General features: G+C 51.1%; 2 protein-coding genes across 2 annotated transcripts; both read left to right on the top strand.

The window, feature by feature from the left end:
- Positions 1–40: 40 nt before the first annotated feature.
- Positions 41–1,287, top strand: LAMTOR5 (late endosomal/lysosomal adaptor, MAPK and MTOR activator 5). Its single transcript, XM_010191963.1, has 3 exons — positions 41–101; positions 583–700; positions 1,227–1,287. The coding sequence occupies exons 1-3, from the start codon at positions 41–43 to the stop codon at positions 1,285–1,287; spliced, it is 240 nt and encodes a 79-aa protein (XP_010190265.1).
- Positions 1,288–3,183: 1,896 nt separating this feature from the next.
- Positions 3,184–15,420, top strand: SLC16A4 (solute carrier family 16, member 4). Its single transcript, XM_010191966.1, has 9 exons — positions 3,184–3,199; positions 3,682–3,788; positions 4,759–4,891; positions 5,865–6,008; positions 6,541–6,702; positions 7,697–8,197; positions 9,459–9,670; positions 10,621–10,714; positions 15,227–15,420. The coding sequence occupies exons 1-9, from the start codon at positions 3,184–3,186 to the stop codon at positions 15,418–15,420; spliced, it is 1,563 nt and encodes a 520-aa protein (XP_010190268.1).
- The last annotated feature ends 3,242 nt before the right edge of the window (positions 15,421–18,662 follow it).

The following is an 18,662-nucleotide window of genomic DNA, read 5'->3' as shown; positions in this document are numbered from 1 at the left end:
GGCCGCCCCGGCGCTGACCGCCGCTGTCTCCCCCCGCAGCATGAAGAGCCCGGCCGTGATGGGCGTCCTCTGCACCGACTCGCAGGGGCTCAACCTGGGCTGTGAGTAACCGAGCATCGCGGGGGGCGGCGGGGACCGAGGTCTGCTGTTTCTGTGACCCTGGTCTGGGGGGCACCGGCCCCATCCCTATCCCTCAAAGGACACCGGAGGGTAGGGGGCACTGGTCCCTGCCCTATGGGAGCCCTCCCGGTTTGGGGGCACTAGTGTGCTGGGGCACTCTGGGGGCACCAGGGCCTGCCCCACTGCAGCCTTCCCTCCCCTCCACCCCTTTCAGGGGTCCCCAGGGTCCCTCTGGCACCCACCAGCACCGTGGTGCTCAGCTCCACACACAGACACACGGGAGAAAACCACAGCCCGCCCTTCCTGCCACTTGAATTTGGGCTTTTTGGTGGTTTGAGGGTCACAATTAGGGAAGAAGCTGCCTCAGCTCATGAGAGAGGCAGCTTCACACAAAGCACCACCATCAGAAACACCACTGTCATGGCACGCATGGTTTTGGCCAGCGCCTCCCCTCTCCCACAGGCCGAGGAACCCTCTCCGATGAGCACGCCGGTGTCATCTCCGTCCTGGCCCAGCAGGCAGCCAAGCTCACCTCCGACCCGACCGATACGCCCGTGGTGTGCCTGGAGTCAGACAGCGGGTGAGTGCCCTGCGCAGGGGTGACGCTTGTCCCCTCTCTTGGCCTTTTCTGGACCCTCTCCAGAGTCAGATCCCCAGAGCAGCTCCCCTCATCTTCAGCTACCCCAGTAAATGTAGAAGCAGCCCCATCACCAAAGCCCTGGGGGGAAGGTAGCCACTGCCATTGATATGTGGATTCATTAAATTAATGGGAACTCAAGAAGCAGGAGCTGTAAAAGCAGTAGGGAACCTCACAGGGGGTGGTGGCTTCTGCAACTTAAGTTGTGCCAGGGGAGGGTTAAATTGGATGTGAGGAAAAATTTCTTCACTGAAAGGGTTGTCTGGCACTGGAAGGGGCTGCCCAGGGCAGTGGTGGAGTCACCATCCCTGGAGGGGTCCAAAAACGTGGATGTGGCACTTAGGGATGTGGGTCTAGCGCAGAGCTGGGGGTTGCTGCGGCCACTGAACGACCACCCCTGCCCCCTTCCCCAACCCTGTCAGCTCCTCCTCGTCTCAGCTGGCTTCTCACTCCCCTTTTCTCGTTCTAGGAACATCATGATCCAGAAGCACGACAGCATCACCGTGGCAGTGCACAAGCTGGCATCCTGACCCTTGGGAACCCGCACCGCGCTCCACTCCCTCCTCCTGCCCAGCTCCTCCTCACTGGACAACCGCTCTCCTCTGCTGCTCCAGCTCAGAATGTGCTTGTAGCGCTGACCTGGGCTCTCCCCCTCCACTCAACACCTCCTGTGCAGCTATCGAGGTCTCCAACTCACATTTTGGCACTTGTGCTGCTGAGGATGAAGTGTGGGTCACTCACCAAGCTCGTGTAACGCTCAGATACTACAGTGGGGAGGGGTGTGTGTGTGGCCTTATTTGTTGGAGAAATCAATAAATAACCTGCATAAACAGGCCTTTGCTTCTTTTTGCTGTGGAAACAGTGCTCACTGCTTTGCCTTGTTTCCAAAACCGATGAGGGAACTTCTCCCAAGCCCTTCTTCATTATGGTTGGACTCAATGATCTTAAAGATCTTTTGCAACCGAATGACTCTGTGATTCATTAGCATTTCCCAAGAGAAAAGCAGCCACGCACAAAGACCTGAAGTCACGGAGTCTCCTCCAGTGGAAGAGGTACAAACACTTTCTGAGTAATTTCTCCTAGGAAATGTTTACCCTCCTCTAGTTAAAGGTTCTGTGGGGGGAGTTACTCACTTACCGTGCCTTGGATTGAAGTTCAAAGCCAAACGTGCTGGCTGCGCCCGCCTGGTCGCTGTGTGAACCACACATGGATGTTGACGACATCCTCACAAATCCAGGCCTCTCTCCCTTTTACAGATTCAAAAGCATTTGAAACGGTGCAGGATAAAAAACACCCTGCAGAAGGGTTTTCCCCTAGGAACGCTGCTATGCTCAAACACTTCCTGGGTATGTGAGTGAGTAAAAGGAGCAGAGATCAGCGTTAATCCTGCATAACGACCCAGCCTCAGCGCCAGGACTCGGTGTGGCCAAGCTCTGGGGTGATTTTGGAGGGTCCTTGTTGCCCCTCTCCCCTGGGAGCAGCTTGAGCCAGAGCGTTTCCTCCCCACAGCTCCGAGCGTGGATGCTGCACCAGATCCCCCACCTTCAAGCCCTTAAACCATCCCCATTGCAAAAACCATTCCACTTAAATAAAAGCTCGATGCACGTATTTAAAGCCCTGCTATAGGGAAAGCTCCTCCATAGGCTCTGCCACGTCCTCTGGTAAGACACAGCATCGCCTCCTCTGCCAAGGGAGGGGAGCAGAGATGGGTATCGGCGATCCTGGAATTGATGTGACCTCAGGAACGCCGACTGGGGTGACGAGGTCAACCGAAACGGGGCAGGAAGCACGAGGGCCGTGTTTACCCGGGAGTTTGTGCGTATTTACAATAGAGGCACGGAGCCAACTCAATTCCTGCTCTGCTCAAGCAAGGCTGCTCCGCTCCGGCTGCCCAGCATCTCAGCTGGAAAACCCAACGCTTTCCAGGCTGTCCCCTCAAAATGACGCAGTTGCCCAGGCCAAGGGCCACTCAGGACACACAGGGACCGGGCTGTGCTCCCCTGTAGCCTCCAGCAGCCGCAGGTTTGGCTCCAGTTCACCCCTGCCACCCACTGCTCCGCTCAACAGCGAGGCCCTGCAGCTGTACCCCCTGTGGCTTCCCTTCCTCTTCCCTCCCGCCAGGATTTCTGCTCCGAAAGCCCCGGGTTTCCTGAAGGGGAGGGACTCCCGGCCTCGGCCCCACAAGCCGGGCTCTGCCTCCAGGGAGGAGGAGGAGGAGGAGGACGGGCTCCGTCCACGCAACCCCAGCGCTCGCTGGGCTCCATGTCCCACTCCGGGGCTCGTCGGGAAGGACGGACACTGCCAACCCCACCGCAGGAGAGTGAAGGAGCAGGGCTGCCAAGTCAGGAAGAGGGGATTTAACCTGCGGAGCAAATGAAGAGAGGATTCCTCTTTGCGAGCGTCTGCGTCGGGGAGGATTTTCCAGCATGGAGCAGCGCAGCGGTAAGGAAAAGCTCCAGGTTCATCAGCCACGATTGGTTTAGGATCCTGGCACTGCCAGAGGTGCAGGATGGGCAAGGGAATGGACAGGAATGAGCAGGGAAGGGAGAGCATCCACAGAGAGCTCAGAGATGGACACGGACCCATGGTGACCCCTGAATTCTGACACAAACCAAGCAAACTGCGCTCTAAGGCTGCAGTGAGGTGCTTGTCACTTAAAATCCCTTAAAGCTTAAGTGTTTATAGCAATTTGGTGGGAAAGAGGAGGGATATCCAAGTGTTTGCAGGCAGTGGTCATGTGCAATTTAGCATCTGTTGGCAAAAAGGGAGGGGAAAAAGCTTCGCCCACCCTCAAAAGCTTTGGCAAACTGCGTGCAAAATATGGGTGCCCACCTCATGGACAGCAAAGCAGCCAAAGGGTTCAAAGATGAACCAAAACAGCAACAGAGTGAGGTGTTAACGTGTCCTGAAATTCTCATTTGCAGGGGAAAGGAAGGAGGAAGAGCAGGGGGCTCCAGCAGCTGGGAAGAGCCCGGGCACCAAGGCTGTGGATGAAGGGTGGGCATGGGGAGTGGTGCTCCACTTCTTCCTGGTAAGAACAGGACAAACTCACCCAGAAAGTCTCGAGTCTCAGTCACATTGAGGAGGGGACAGGACAGGCTGGTCCCATTAAGCCCAGGGCAAAAATCAGAGGTGTTTTGCTACACCAAGCACCATTGCCCATCTCACACCTTTCCCTGGGAGACACCACCTGGAAACATCCCCGTGATGGAAACCAAGGTGCCCAACGCGCAGCCTGGGCCCGAACTGCAGCTTGCAGCGATGAGATGACTTTTCCCTGCTCGTGTACTGGGGTGTCAAACCCCAAAGGGGTCTCGTAGCTCTGGTAAGGGTGAGATCCCACCCTGGGATGGGTCCTCAGGAGCGGCACCGGGTGCAGGCAGCGCAGAGATGCTCGGTTACTCCCTCCTGGGAGGAACAAGCATCCCAACACCACTTAAAGGCGCTGATTTTCCACTCCCCCATGGCCTTTAATACCACCTTCCCATCAGGGGTGAAGGCAACATCATCCCCCAGCAAGGAAAACAGGGAAAGCTTCTCCCATTCCCGTTCCATGTGAAGAAATGCGCTGCCGATCATTAACCCCCGCTGCCGGCGAGGAGAGGGGGGTAAAACTAAGGACACAAAATGTCCTTTGCCCCCACAGCACCACAAGCCTGGGAAACAGCTCTGACTAACGTCCATCCCCGCTCAGCACTTTTCAGAGGGCTCAGATCCATTTTTTAGCATTAAAAAATAGATTACAGAGCAAGAAAAAAGCCCTATGAGAGGCAGGCTTGAGCGTTGTTTTGTTTTTTCTTTGAAAAAGCAAATTTGCACAGGCTTTTTTTGAGGATCTGTTAAGATGAAACCACAGCGGGTCCACCCTGCCATTCCCCAACACCAGTAACCGTGTCCCAGGTTGTTTCTCCCCAAATACGACAAATGATCCAGATGAGAAAAGCAGAAGGAAAAGCTTCCCCTCCTGCCCAATATCTCACCTCGGGTTGCTCCCAATTCAGGTCAACGTCCTGGTGATGGGGATGCTGAAGAGTTTTGGGATCTTCTTCGTGGCTTTCCAGGAGGACGTGGGGGGCTCCTCGGAGCGGATCAGCTGGATCGGCTCCATCATGTCCTCCCTGCGCTTCCTGGCAGGTGAGACCGCACCGACGGGGACGGCGCGGCCAAGGACGGGCATGGCGTGTGTCACACTGTGGTTTATAGGATCACAGCGTGGTTTGGGTTGGAAGGGACCCTAAAGATCATCTCTAGGTTTATTATAAACATCCAGAGCAAAGCTTCTCCCTTAACACCAACATCATCGCCTCCGAGCGATCCAGCTCTGAGGAATTCCTGGCGTTAGGGAGCAGGTTAAGGACATCGGGAAGTTTGGGCTTCGATTCACAGAATCCCAGACCGTTAGGGATTGGAAGGGACCTCCAAAGCTCATCCAGTCCAATCCCCCTGCCGGAGCAGGAACACCCAGATGAGGTTACACAGGAAGGCGTCCAGGCGGGTTTTGAATGTCTGCAGAGAAGGAGACTCCACAACCTCTCTGGGCAGCCTGGGCCAGGGCTCTGTCACCCTCACTGAGAAGTTTCTTCTCCAATTGAAGTGGAACCTCCTGTGTTCCAGTTTGTGTCCGTTACCCCTTGTCCTATCATTGTTTGTCACCGAGAATTTCCTTCTCCGATTTTCCTCCGATTCCTCCCCCTGTCCCATCCCCTGAGTACAAGGCAATGTCTGTCAAATATCGACCCATCCCAAATTTCTCATGGTCCCCACTCCCTCCCAAGGGAACACAGGGGGACACCCAATGCCACAACCCCAGCACAAGTCCCCGAGCCCTGCAAGGCACCACTTGGCACCTTCACCCCGAAACACACACACACAGAATCACAGAGTCTCTCGGTTGGAAAAGCCCTCTGAGATCATCATATCCAACCGTTCCTGTCTACCCCCTAAACCATATCCCTAAGTACCTCGTCTACCCGCTCTTTAAACACATCCAGGGATGGTGACTCCACCACCTCCCTGGGCAGCCTGGTCCAGCTTCTGACGACCCTCTCAGGAAAGAACTTCCTCCTTATCTCTAACCTCTAAAACGTCTCCCTCTTTTCCCTTGCAGCCCCGCTGGTGGCCGTGGTCTGCGGGAGGCTGGGCGAGCGGCCCACCTCCATCCTCGGGGCCGGCTTGGTCAGCGGGGGCTGCCTGCTGAGCACCAGGGCCACCAGCGTCCCCTTCCTCTGCGGCTCCATGGGACTGCTCCTGGGTGAGACTCGCCGCGGTTTTCCTGGGCACGATGGGGAAAAACGGCTCCTTTAACATTAACCCAGGCGGTTCCTCTCGTAGCAAAGCATCCCTGGCTTTAGGGGATCCTCTTATCTTCTATGAGATGTTGTGTGAAACCCCAAACCTTCCCGCCCCAGAGCATGAAATACCAGTTTCAACATGCTAGACCCAACTAACTCTGCTTTTTTCCCCCAGACCAAACAGAAATCCTAGCTTTTTGAAATCCCTTACTAAAAATGCACAGCCTCAAACCCTCCAGATATTAAATACCATATGTGAAATCTTATTCTCTACTCTCTTATTCCATTGCAAAAGCAAAAGTCCCCCCTGTTTTCAGCCCATGAACCCCACAGGGCTGAACCCTGAACCATGAACCCTTCAGGTCCTACTGAAGGACCCTGCTTTACTGCAGGGATGAGCCCGGGCTGGCCTGACCTTGAACCCCTAAAGCTCAGGATACAAAACAGTCCATTTTTGGGTATGGACACCTCGATTTCTCTCCCTTCCTGCAGGGTTGGGGTTCGCCTGCCTTTACCAGGCGGCAGCGGTGATGACGGCCAAGCGCTGCAGGACACGCTTGGCTTTCTCCAACGCCATCGCCCGCTCCGGGATGGGGCTGACGTTTCTGATCGCGCCCTTCACTCAGTTTCTCATCGATTTTTATGGCTGGCAAGGTGAGCGCATCTCCTCCCTTCATCCAAATTCATCAGCATGAAGAGGGCGTTGGAGGATATCCGGGCAGGATAAGAGGAAATTTTTTTTAAAGATTAAAATTGGATGCACTGAGGAACAACTCTGCCTCTGCTAGGATAGTTTGGGGACATCTTGTTAATGATTAAACACTTAATTAGTCATTAACTTAAGTCAGAGTCCTCAGAAACCAAAACCAAAACTGAAAAGCCCTACTTTCACTGCACTGGTCCAGGCCAAACTTGAAGGTCCATCACGTGTATTGGACTCCTAATGAGAGAAAACAAACCCAAGCCCCAGAGGCAGCTCTGTTGTGTGCACCACGGCGAAAGGGATGGGAAATACAATAGGAATAAAGAATAAAACAATTTAAAAAAAGGGGATAAAAGCTCATGTAGGATACCTCCTCCTTACAGCAGGGCTGTCTCTGTGTTCAATACACAGAATCACAGAATCGCTCGGTTGGAAAAGCCCTCTGAGATCATCACGTCCAACCGCTCCTGTCTACCCCCTAAACCATATCCTTAAGTACCTCGTCTACCCGCTCTTTAAACACATCCAGGGATGGTGACTCCACCACCTCCCTGGGCAGCCTGTGCCAGCTTCTGACGACCCTCTCAGTAAAGAACTTCCTCCTTATCTCTAACCTGAACCTCCCTTGGCACAGCTTGGTGCCGTTTCCCCTTGTTCTATCCCCCATCACCTGGGAGAAGAGCCCAGCACCCACCTCTCCACAACCTCCCTTGAGGCAGTTGTAGGTGGTGATGAGGTCTCCCCTCAGCCTTCTCTTCTCCAGGCTGAACAAGCCCAGTTCCCTCAGCCGCTCCTCATCAGGCTTGTTCTCCAGAGCCTTCACCATCCCTGTGGCTCTTCTCTGAACATGCTCCAGTATACAAGCTATACTGTTCTAAAAAGATCATTTCCTGCTGCTCCTCCCTTCCCAAGCCAACAAAAAAAGCATCTTTCCTCTTCCCTCAGGTACCCTCCTGATTTTCGGAGGCATCATGTTGAACCTCGTGCCTTCCAGCATGCTGCTGCGACCTGCCGCTGCCCAGCCACCCGAAAACCCAGACCACGGGTGTTTAATGGCAAAGAAGGATCCAGAAACCCTCGATGGGTGCTTGGATGAAACCACTCACGGGGAAATGCAGCTTCGCAGTGCACAGGAGCTTCCCACCACAGAGGGACTCGCGGTGTCCCACAACAAGGACGTCTCTGGTTCAGAAACGATGGAGAAACCTTGCCAAGAAACGATGACCAAGGCCAAGAGAAGCCACAAATTCTTTAAACAGAGGGGAAAAGAAGATTCCCAGCCTCTCCTCGACTTCTCCCCGCTGACGGATCCCATCTTCTGCATCTTCACGTGGTCCTTTCTGTTCAGCCACTTGGCCTACTTCGTGCCCATCTTCCACCTGGTGGCCAGGGCCCGGACGCTGGGCATAAGCAGCATGGACGCCTCTTACCTCATCTCGGTGGCTGGTAGGTGACAGAGTCTTTTTCAGCCCTGATTTATAATCACGAGGAGACCAAAATAGGGAAGAAAAAACACCACAAATCTTGCCGTGAAATAGTCCCAAATGCATCCTAGAGTAAATCTTGCTGGAAGAGGTTTTGCTCGCAGCTCTTGCTCCCTCTTTTCTGTAAGGCATCACTTTCTGTACACGTACAAAGCTGCTCTCGCGTGGTGAGTGGTTCCCTCAACCCAAACCAGAGGGAACCCCCCCTTGCTGCGCCCAGCAAACACCAGTTTCCCCATGACACAGGAACGATCTGTCCTCCTCAAGCTCTCCCACCACGGCCCCTGCTTTGCTCAAACCCAAAACCCACAAAAATCCAGAGTCCCTCGGCGTTTAAAAGCCTCCAGTTTGACCCAGGAATGTGTGCGGGGCGAGAAAAATTCAATAGTGGGGGGAAAAAACCCCCAACATTAACTTAGATCTGGCACGTTCACCTCCAAAAGGGGGAGAAAACAACCTACAGCCCCCCCAAAAACCAAAATATCCCTGATTATAAGCAGGGATTAACACTGAAGTCGCACTGAGTTAAGAAAGCGCCTCCGGCCTCAGTCATCATAAAATATTTTATTGTATAAAAATAAACGTTATGTCTACAACGCTGTATAATATTTAGAAATGTGCTGTCAAGGCACCCAGAAGGAGAGGGCAGCGATTAATCTGACATCCTGAATTAAGAGGAGGAGGGCCACGGCGGTCAGCAAGGGACTGGCTGACAGTGAAGCGCTCCTCTGATCTTGAGTTCATAAAAATGTATTGAGAAACGTAAAAACCAAGTATCAAAAGTTTGCTGAGCCTCCAAAAAACCGCTGGGCTTCAGCCCTTCATTGCTCCTTTCTAAAAATTCAAACCTCATAAGCATATTTCTTAATACTCTGCTTTCTCTCTGTCTTGAAAACGAGACCAAACAGCAAGCGAATCGTTCCTGGTTTTACTGAAGGGCGCTGCAGGGTTTTCTGCTGAGTGCACAGCCCTTAATTGAACCTTTACAGACCACTCTGGTGCACCCACAGGCACTTGGCAATAGCAGGCACCAAGGTAAGGGGAAAAAGATAAAATAAAAGGAGCATGAATTTTACAACAGCCTAAAAAAGCTTTCCCGTAACTCGTTGGCATTTCAGCCCTTTGCGGTCGCGAATCGTACAGCAAGCGCAGGGGAATCAAAAGAGTGAAAAACCAATGGAAACAAAGTCTTTTTTGAGGCTCTGAACTCCTCTTCCCCACAGGGGTCACGGAGATGCTCAGCCAGCTGCTCTCGGGCTGGGTCGCAGACCAGAACTGGACCAAGAAGTACCACTACTACGCGGCTTACCTGGTCCTGTGCGGAGCCACCAACCTGCTGTGTCCCCTGGCCACCACCTTCCCCCTGCTCATGGCCTACGCCGTGGCCTTCGCCGTCTTCTGCGGCGGCTTCATGGCTCTGGTCCTCCCTGTGCTGGTGAGTAGGAAATCTCGTTTAAAATAGGCACCATTTCCAGTTGGAAAATGACCCAAAAACCCTTTCATAAAGCTGAGTTACCCTGGGTTGCTGTAGCCCCCTCCAGTCTTCCCAGTCTGAGCCACTGGAGGGCCCCAGATGTCTCCAACCCCCTCGCTGGTACCCACAGATGCAACAGAAGGACTGATTTCTTTGATAATCACACAGAACACAGACCATTAGGGATTGGAAGGGACCTCCAAAGCTCACCCAGTCCAATCCCCCTGCCGGAGCAGGAACACCCAGATGAGGTTACACAGGAAGGCGTCCAGGCGGGTTTTGAATGTCTGCAGAGAAGGAGACTCCACAACCTCTCTGGGCAGCCTGGGCCAGGGCTCTGTCACCCTGAATAAAATAATTCAGTGATAATAAAATAATTCAGTTTACTGCTGATTTTTAACGACCCTGCTAATTGCCTTTCCCATCCTCCTTTCTGAAGGAGCCTGCTCCAGCTGCTGGGAAATTGTTCATGGTTGGACTCAATGATCTTAAAGGGCTTTCCCAACCAAATAATTCTAAGAAATGAATGGATCCATCCTGCTCCCCATCCCAGAATTATCTATAATGTGCAAATATATGGCAGGACCTGGACAGGGAGGCATCATTATGATTTGGTATTTCTTCCTGGGAAGGAACTCAGAGTTTAAAACACCTTCCTTGATGTCTCAGCAGCATTACCAGTTATTTGGGAGATGCCCAAGCAGCTGGAAAGCATCTTCACATCCGAGTAATTTCCACGCTGGCCTTAAGGAGGCGAGCGGATCCCAGGCAGGATCAGACCTCGAGGTGCAAAGTCCTTTCAAATCTGCAGCTGAAGAGGAAACTCCCCAGATAATCATAATTTAAATAAAACAGCACTTCACCTTCACTCAAACTCACTCAATAATGACCCATTTTGGTTTTACGAACAGGTCGATTTGGTGGGCGTGCAAAAACTCCACAGCTACTTGGGGTTTGCTGCCTTCTTTGCTGGGATAGCGGCCGTCGGTGGACCTCCTCTAGCAGGTAACTCTAACATTACTCATAATACATATCTACCACAGAGAGCTGGGGGTAAAACACGCTGCTGGTCCGACCTCCTACCCGTATACATCCAGGGATGCTTTATTCGCACCTCGAGTGCTGTGTTCAGTTGTGGGCCCCTCACTAGAAGAAGGATGTGGAGATTCTGGAGCGTGTTCAGAGCAGAGCCACAAGGATGGGGAGGGCTCTGGAGAACAAGCCTGATGAGGAGCGGCTGAGGGAACTGGGCTTGTTTAGCCTGGAGAAGAGAAGGCTGAGGGGAGACCTCATCACCACCTCCAGCTGCCTCAAGGGAGCTTGGAGAGAGGTGGGTGCTGGGCTCTTCTCCCAGGTGATGGGGATAGAACAAGGGGAAACGGCACCAAGCTGTGCCAAGGGAGGTTCAGGTCAGAGATAAGGAGGAAGTTCTTTACTGAGAGGGTCGTCAGAAGCTGGAACAGGCTGCCCAAGGGAGGTGGTGGAGTCACCATCCCTGGATGTGTTTAAAGAGCGGGTAGACGAGGTACTTAGGGATATGGTTTAGGGGGTAGACAGGAGCGGTTGGACGTGATGAGCTCAGAGGGCTTTTCCAACCAAGCCATTCTGTGATTCTGTGATCTGTCCTAGTGAGAAAAGAAAAGAAAGAAATTCAGAAATTTATTGCTATACACAGGCAATATTTTGCTGGGGAATTCGCAAAACCCAACGAGCAGGTTGGCAAAAAGCTGCCTAAACCCCAGCTATTCTCTATTACATTTATTCTCTATAACATTACCATGGATTTTACCCCCAAAGGGGCATTATAACCCCGATGCTGGGCAGAGGGGAGGCAGGGAGAGGGAGGTGAAGCGAGGACGGGCTCAGCAGTGGTTCCCTCCGAGCAGACCCGAGGAGAGGTCTCGGTAATCTCTTGTTGTGAAGGAGATTACGCAGCTCAGCCACGAGAGCTGCTGGGCCCAAAGATAAGGAGGATGAAAGGCCGTCCCTCTCCTCCCGCTGCCAGCAAACCAAGGCAGTTTGGAGTTAGCTGGCACATTTCAAGTGTTTCCAGTCTCTGTTTGCGAGCAGGGGACTTGTTCTCCTCCAAACATCTTGGCCAGGACAAAGCTTTTCCTTCCCCGATGCCCCTGTGGCCACAGCTCACGGCTGCAAACAGGATCTGAGCTCTTCCTCAGTCCTGGCGATACAAGGAAACCCCAAAAAGCTGCAAGGTCAAACATCAGCGTGCATGAGGTCCTGTCACTCACCTCGCAAACGCATCCTGCATAAAACCTGGCAATTTCTTCTTCATTTATTGCTTCCTACCCTCTGCTACATCAGCTGCCCCATGCCCACGGAGGCACTTTGCTGGAAGCTGCCAAGGATTTGGTAAATACCGGCTCCGGGCAAAGTTTTAGCAACACCGCCACACGGCGAGAGTGCGGCAACAAAATTGATTTCCCAAATCGATATTTCGAGGTTGGTAAAACTCTGTACATGGCTGCAATTTTCAAGCAGCTAAAGCGTTTCATTGACAGCGTGCTTTACTCTGTCACAGTGATGCATAGCTCGTGTCGGGTGAGATCTCTTCTCCTGATACAAGATCTATGTCCACCCTGTACAACCACTGCAGTAAATTCCCTGATGCAGGAACGGACGGTATGAAAAACAGCTAAATAATTTGGCGCTCTCTTACCCATGCATCACATCTGCTAAGATAGCGGTTACGCTTTTATCTGCCTCCAATATGTTTTTGCTAATGGGAAGCCTTTTGCTTTCTGGAAGTGCTAACTGCTCACCGCATGAATATTTCTGGGTTTTGTAAAGCAAGCAGGTTTCCTGCAAAAAAGCCTTATACAGAAATCAGTCTTCTTAATACTGGTAGCGTAAATAAAGGCCAAATAAAGCCAAGAAGCAAAACTCTCGCTGCTGTGAGCAGAGCAAGAGGGAAACAATTCAAGGTTCAGGATGTAGGGTTGTGAGCCGAGAGAAATTCGGCAATTTTCCCTTCCAATATTGAGCATGAAAACTGAGTACGGCCAGAAGCTACCGATTAAGGGCCCAAAAGCATCCGCTCCTTGCAGAACACAGGACAGGACTGAGATTTAAATGAGACCCAGGGGTTTAGTGCCTCTGACTGCTGCTGACCTCCCTAAACCACGACTTCAGAATTACAGCTTTCTAAAACTCAACTATTTGAAATCCCAAGGCATAATGAGAACCACGCAGGTTCAAAAAACTTATTTGGCACACTAGAACGAAGCCTAATCGCAACGCAACGAAAAGGTGACTTACCTGCAAATCTGTTTAATTAAAAGCCATCAAATCCAGGGGCAGCCGACCCGGCCCAAAGCCCAGGGTGAAAAGTTTGAAGGCTCCTTCTGAGCTCCAGATTCGCCACCTCTGCTGGGTCCTTCTGCCAAAAACCAAACACAACACAGAACAAACGTTATTTTGGCAAGCCGCAAGCGAGCTGAGGAGAGGAGGACGTATTTTCTTGCCGTCAGCAGCACAAAGCCATAACTCAGACTGCAAAAATCAACCAAACCACCCAACGCACGGCTGCAAAACAGAGTCCAACAACCGGCACGCAAACACCAGCCCCCCCAAATTTGAGTGGGGATGGGGAAGAAGATGGAGTCACTTAAAAGCTGTGCTAGCACGGGCATGGAGATGCTGTCATTTAAATTCTACCTGGGATTCATGCTCCTTAAGGCATCAGAAATAAGCAGAATTTCTGATTACAGACCGGCAGCACAATTTACACAGCGCAGCGTGAGCTGGTGTCGTGCACGTTTAGCTCAGACCACCGAGGTACCAGGGATTTACTGGTATTGCTTACAAAACCACTGCTTTGCTGAAGTTCGCACACCTCCAGCTTTGAATTCAGCTTTCTGCAGCAGGAAGGGTTGTGGTTTTTTGGATGGGGAGTCGGGACACAGGCACCGCAGGTGGTTTAAAAGGTGTCACGGGGTGGGAGGCGATGGCTGCACTGCTGGTGAGGAGGCAATGCTGGTCCTTCAGCGTCAAGTAGAGCTTATAGAAAAAAAAAAACCCAAAACAAATCCTAAAATACGTGTACAAATTACATTTAAATAAATCAGAGCTCCACAACTGGAGCTTTCTGTCCTGTGCATCTTACAAATGGCTGCGTTAGCATCCCTTCTGCTGCCCAAATCCTCCAGACTTTCAGGCAGCAAACCCAGATCCCACCTTGGAGAACAAACCCAGATCCCACCTTGCAGAATAAACCACTCTGCAAAAACAGAAGGGGCACGGGAGAGCCAGCCACGTCACCGAGCCCAGCACCATGGGATGCTCCTTTCCCACAGCGAGCTCCGTCTTCGCCTGCGCCGCGGCTCACATGATATCCCTCAGAAAAAGAGAAAACAGAGCTGAAAACTCCCCCTGAGAAAGGCACGAGCCAACAGAAACCGAAGCCAGGGCAGAGCAAAGCAGCCGCAGCCTCTCCTCTGATTTATAAAACCCTCCCGCAGGCGTGGAAATCTACAGCGAGGAAAATGTGAGCACTTCTGGGGTGCTGCAGACCCCTGAATTTTACCAGTGCTGTTTTCTTCCCTACAGCAGCAGCACTGCTCCTGAGCAGCTCAGACCAGGGTTATTTATTATTTCCCTTTATAACCAGAGTTGGTTTTAAGAATCCCAAATCTGGGCCAGATCTGCCCTTGTGTAAACCGTGCACATCCAGGGAGGAACTGCATTTTACCCCAGCAGATCTGGCTCAGCTGCTCACCCACCTGGGACACTCAACCCAGATCTGGGGGTACATTAAGGTTTTTATTATGTGCAGCAGCAACTGCCATTGCTTTGCATATTTTTGATTCAAACAGAGGAGTTTTCCACCTTTAAAATGACTGTTTAGACAGGAGGTGATGTGCCATAACCGAACACAACACTTGGAGGGCATTTTAAAAGGCGAGCTGCCCCCGCGCAGATTCCTGAGTCTTTATGGAATTTAATCTTTTTCCTTTTAAGTCCTATCAAAGTTACTTTTAAGCAAGTTCACATCAAGCTCCCAGCCTAGGATCGCTCAGATTGGGCAGACTGTGTTAAATTGGGTCTGCTCACAAGAAGGCAGGGCTGGGGAGCCTGGAGTTTGCAGCCCAGATGTTGCAAACACCAACACATGCAAGTCATCGCATCGGTCCAACGGGATCGCCCATCTGCTGCCGCAGCCTCTCTTGGCCCATTTATTTAAGCAGGAAAAAAAAACCCATCAGGGATTAAATTCAATTAAACTAAAATCCACGTTCATCACAAGGAAGAGAAGGTAGCTCTGCAGTGACCTGCAAGGTTGCCGGTGATAGTCCCCGCTGTCCGTGGAAAAGCTGCGCAGCAGCAGGCGCTCGATGAGTTAAGATATTTTAAAGAAAATATCTGAGGAATTCTGAAAAGAGAACACACATCCTTTGCTTCCCGCCCACCTCCCAAAATGATTTTCTTATTTTTTCCCCTTTTTTTTTTTTTTGGGTGAGAAAAATCCAACAGCTTTAATAACAATCTTTTCTCCTGCAGGGTGGCTGTATGACTACACCCAGACATATGTCTGCTCTTTCCTCTTTGCTGGAGCCTGTGCTCTCATTTCACCCATCTCTTTCTTCTTTGAGCCTTCGGCCCAGAAATGGAAGCTAAAAAAAGCCAACCTGAACAACAGCCCCGGGTTCAGCTGGAGGGAGTCTGCGGTGCAGAAATCAAAGGATGGTGTTTGACAGCATCCACGATGGCACAGACCTTCTGCACCGGGAAATATAAACAGCAGCAAAAATGAAGATCAGAATTTTTAGATGACAGATTCACAGTTTGTATATCTAGCTATTTCTCCTGTGATTAAAGCCAGCTGAGACATACACAGTGTGAAGTGGTATTTTACGGGGGGCGGTGGAAAAAAGCCCGTGGCTCAGATGGACACGGGCTCTGCTTTGACTTTGCTCCCGGGCTGTGTCTTTCTGTATCTCAGATTTACCCCCTGTGTTTGGTCCGACAGCTCGGTATCAGTTGGGGAGCCGCTCGCCAGGCAAAACTGAGTCACCCCTGGGGACCAGGGAGCCAAGCACCTCGAACGTGCCAAAGCGCAGCAGGAGACTTGAGCTTCTTCTGTTTACATAGGAATAATTAGCCCCAGGGAGGGACGCAAGGACAGAGATGGTACGGGGAGATAAGGATTAAACTTCCACGAGGATACGGAGAAAAGCCTTTCCGCAAAAGCCTCTTTTACTGTGAGGATGCTGCACCGTGGTTGCTCGATCTCCCGGGCGCGGTGTTACCTGCCACAGAGGACCTGCAAGCAAAACCAATTCTAATTAAAACCAGGACCAAAATACAGCAAATTTAAAGCCATACCCATCCTCTGAGAGTCCCCTGCCCTCATCCCACCCTCCCACTCATCCAGTGACTCCCTGGGATTTTAGGAACACGCACAGGCAGCTGCCAGAGCCAGACAGCAGTGCCAAGCCTGTACTCAACCAGCAGCCTGCAGATTTAATTTGGACGGGAGAGATGTAACACAGCTGCTTTGACTTTCTTTCCGGTAGTGAGGTTGCAATATTTTGCATTCTCACCAGATATTTGAAGTTATTATGTGGGTCTGGGATACCATAAGGGTTTTACACGCAATCATCCCAGCCACTGGCATGATCCTTTTTTCCTCTCCTGTTTTATTAATATTAAATCATCTTGAGAGCTGTTTCCCCTACAGAAACACTCCTTTGAACTGTCAAATGGGTTATTTCAGGCACAAAATTAAGTGGTCTATATTTAATAAAAAGCTACAGAACATTACAGCTGTATTAAGGAGGTAAAACACTGCCGCAGGCAAGAAAGTCCCCTCGCAGATAAGGGGCCAAATTCAGCAGTTACACAACTAACGCCAAAGAAAATAAGCGTGCTTAAACGAGGGGAAAAAATAACTGGAATTTGCAGTAGATTGGGAATATCAGTGCTACAAAGTGGTGCATTTTTCATACGCTGACTCACAGCCTAAGTCCTGCAGGAACCCGGACCGGGAATCACCCTTTTACCCCCAGCATCCAACACGGGATGCGGTCCAGTTGTACCAGTTCACATCCAGATCCACGAGAAGACCTCTACTGGGTCATCTGCCAAGCAACCCACGTTTAAGGATAAATTTATTTAAGCAGTGCTTAAGACATTGGGGTTTAAGAGGGTCGAGTGGGAACCCTGGCTAAAGCCAGCCCCACGCTAGGCCTTAAGCTGAGGCCTGTAGCTGGGCTGAGGCCTTCACGTGCAAATTTGAGTGTCCAAGCTCTCCTACTGAACAAATTAGAGTAGTAGGAACACTTGGCTTCAGCTTTTCCAACCCAAAAAGCTTCAAAAAATCCCCTCTTATCCTGCATCTCTAACATATATTTGAGCTTGGGAGTGCTTTTTGTTACCTAATGGTACCAGGCCCAGCGACCAAAGCAACGCGGGGATGAAGAGCAGCCAACACATCGCATCCTCGTCCTGCTGCTCTTGCTCTCCAGGATTCATAGCATCAATCTCCATGCTCCAATCTCTTCCTCTCCCCAAAAATAAACCCACTCTGCTCAACACCATCCTCCTTTCAACACAAACCCTGCCATCATTTTCACCTCTTGTGCCACAAAGAAGCGACTTGAAGCGGGATGCGGTGTCCACACCTCCCATCCCTTCTGCTCTAACAAATGGGCTCCCTTCAAAACCTCTAGGTTTTTAAGGAGAAGAGACCTTTCCGTCCTCTCCAGAGTAACACTTGCCACCAATTCCTTACTTTTATTCGGAGAAAATGGGACTCCCAAATGCTTGTACCCTCTCTTTCCTTCTGCAAAGGAGCAAGCAGCTCAGGAGCCCCCATTTCCCACAGCTCTTACCCCACAGATGGCCACCACCAGCCTTTATTTGCCCCCAAAATAATTCTGCCCAGGCAAAGTACCTTTCTCTAGCCCCAATTACCTTTTCTCCAGCAAAAGAGGCTGAGGAAACCAGTGTCTGGAATGGGAAAGTCCTCCCAGGGTCCCACCATCAGACTGGGAGGTGGGAGAGGTCTTCAAGGCTTCGTCTTTGCATCCAAGCAGGCTCAGGATAACGGCTGGGGCTCCAAGATGCCTCTCTCCTCTCACATCTTTTCCTGCGAAGGCAAGCACAGAGCAGATGTTTTAATCCTCTTTGCAGCTCTGAAACCCAAAGTCATTTATTTACTTGCAAAAAAAAGCTCACGCGACACATGCATTATTAAAACAAACAGCAATGATGATGGGAACACCTGCCCCAAGGAAGATTTTGCCATCCCATTGAAGTAACCTTGCAAATAACTTCACAAAGCCAGTTTTGCATAGTAAACCGGTTGGATAAACGTGAAAGCGGGGTTTGCTGGGACATCAATTTAGCAGAAATTTAGCAGTAATCTCTGAGACTGACCAGCAAATCCCCTTTGTGCTGCTCCCTTGCTCAACCACAGAATTACATGGTAGAGAAAACGAGTTTTAATAATTAATTAATAGGATCTTCAGCACAAAAAATGCTTTGCTTCAATGCGATGCCCTCCTGGTCCTGCGACATCGGTGGCCCAGCAGCAGAGGACTCAGTTCCCTCTGCTTTCCAACCCACTTGGACCTCTCCAGCATCATCTCCACACTTCATATTGGAAACAAATCACTAACAACCTCCCAGAGATCTTTCTAAGAACACAATTTATCACACAATAAATAAATAAACCTTGTAAAACTCATGACAAACTCAGCGCTTCGTCTTGAGTCACTCGGTGTACGGTTTTCCTTTGCACATGCAATGATCACACTGCCCTTTCAAGTTTGATGAGAAATCCGATTTGGAAGCATTTTGCCACAGTAAAAAACCTTCTTAAAATTCACACCAGGAAGATGGAGCAGAGAAACCAAACGCTCAGGGTCTCTCCAAAAGACACAGTGGACACAGGCCACCAGAACTCGCTGGCGAAGCATCCGAGTGATGAAAA

Source organism: Mesitornis unicolor, unplaced genomic scaffold (genome assembly GCF_000695765.1).
Source record: "Mesitornis unicolor isolate BGI_N332 unplaced genomic scaffold, ASM69576v1 scaffold24949, whole genome shotgun sequence".
NCBI classification, from domain to species: domain Eukaryota; kingdom Metazoa; phylum Chordata; class Aves; order Mesitornithiformes; family Mesitornithidae; genus Mesitornis; species Mesitornis unicolor.
This window is presented reverse-complemented; position numbering and strand designations above follow the sequence as displayed.

Coding starts and splice junctions, on each gene's coding strand:
- LAMTOR5 (XM_010191963.1), top strand. CDS start 41: ATGAAGAGCCCGGCCGTGATGGGCGTCCTCTGCACCGACTCGCAGGGG. Junction 102..582: donor GCAGGGGCTCAACCTGGGCT/GTGAGTAACCGA, acceptor CCTCTCCCACAG/GCCGAGGAACCCTCTCCGAT. Junction 701..1,226: donor TGCCTGGAGTCAGACAGCGG/GTGAGTGCCCTG, acceptor TTCTCGTTCTAG/GAACATCATGATCCAGAAGC.
- SLC16A4 (XM_010191966.1), top strand. Junction 6,703..7,696: donor CGATTTTTATGGCTGGCAAG/GTGAGCGCATCT, acceptor CTCTTCCCTCAG/GTACCCTCCTGATTTTCGGA. Junction 8,198..9,458: donor TTACCTCATCTCGGTGGCTG/GTAGGTGACAGA, acceptor TCTTCCCCACAG/GGGTCACGGAGATGCTCAGC.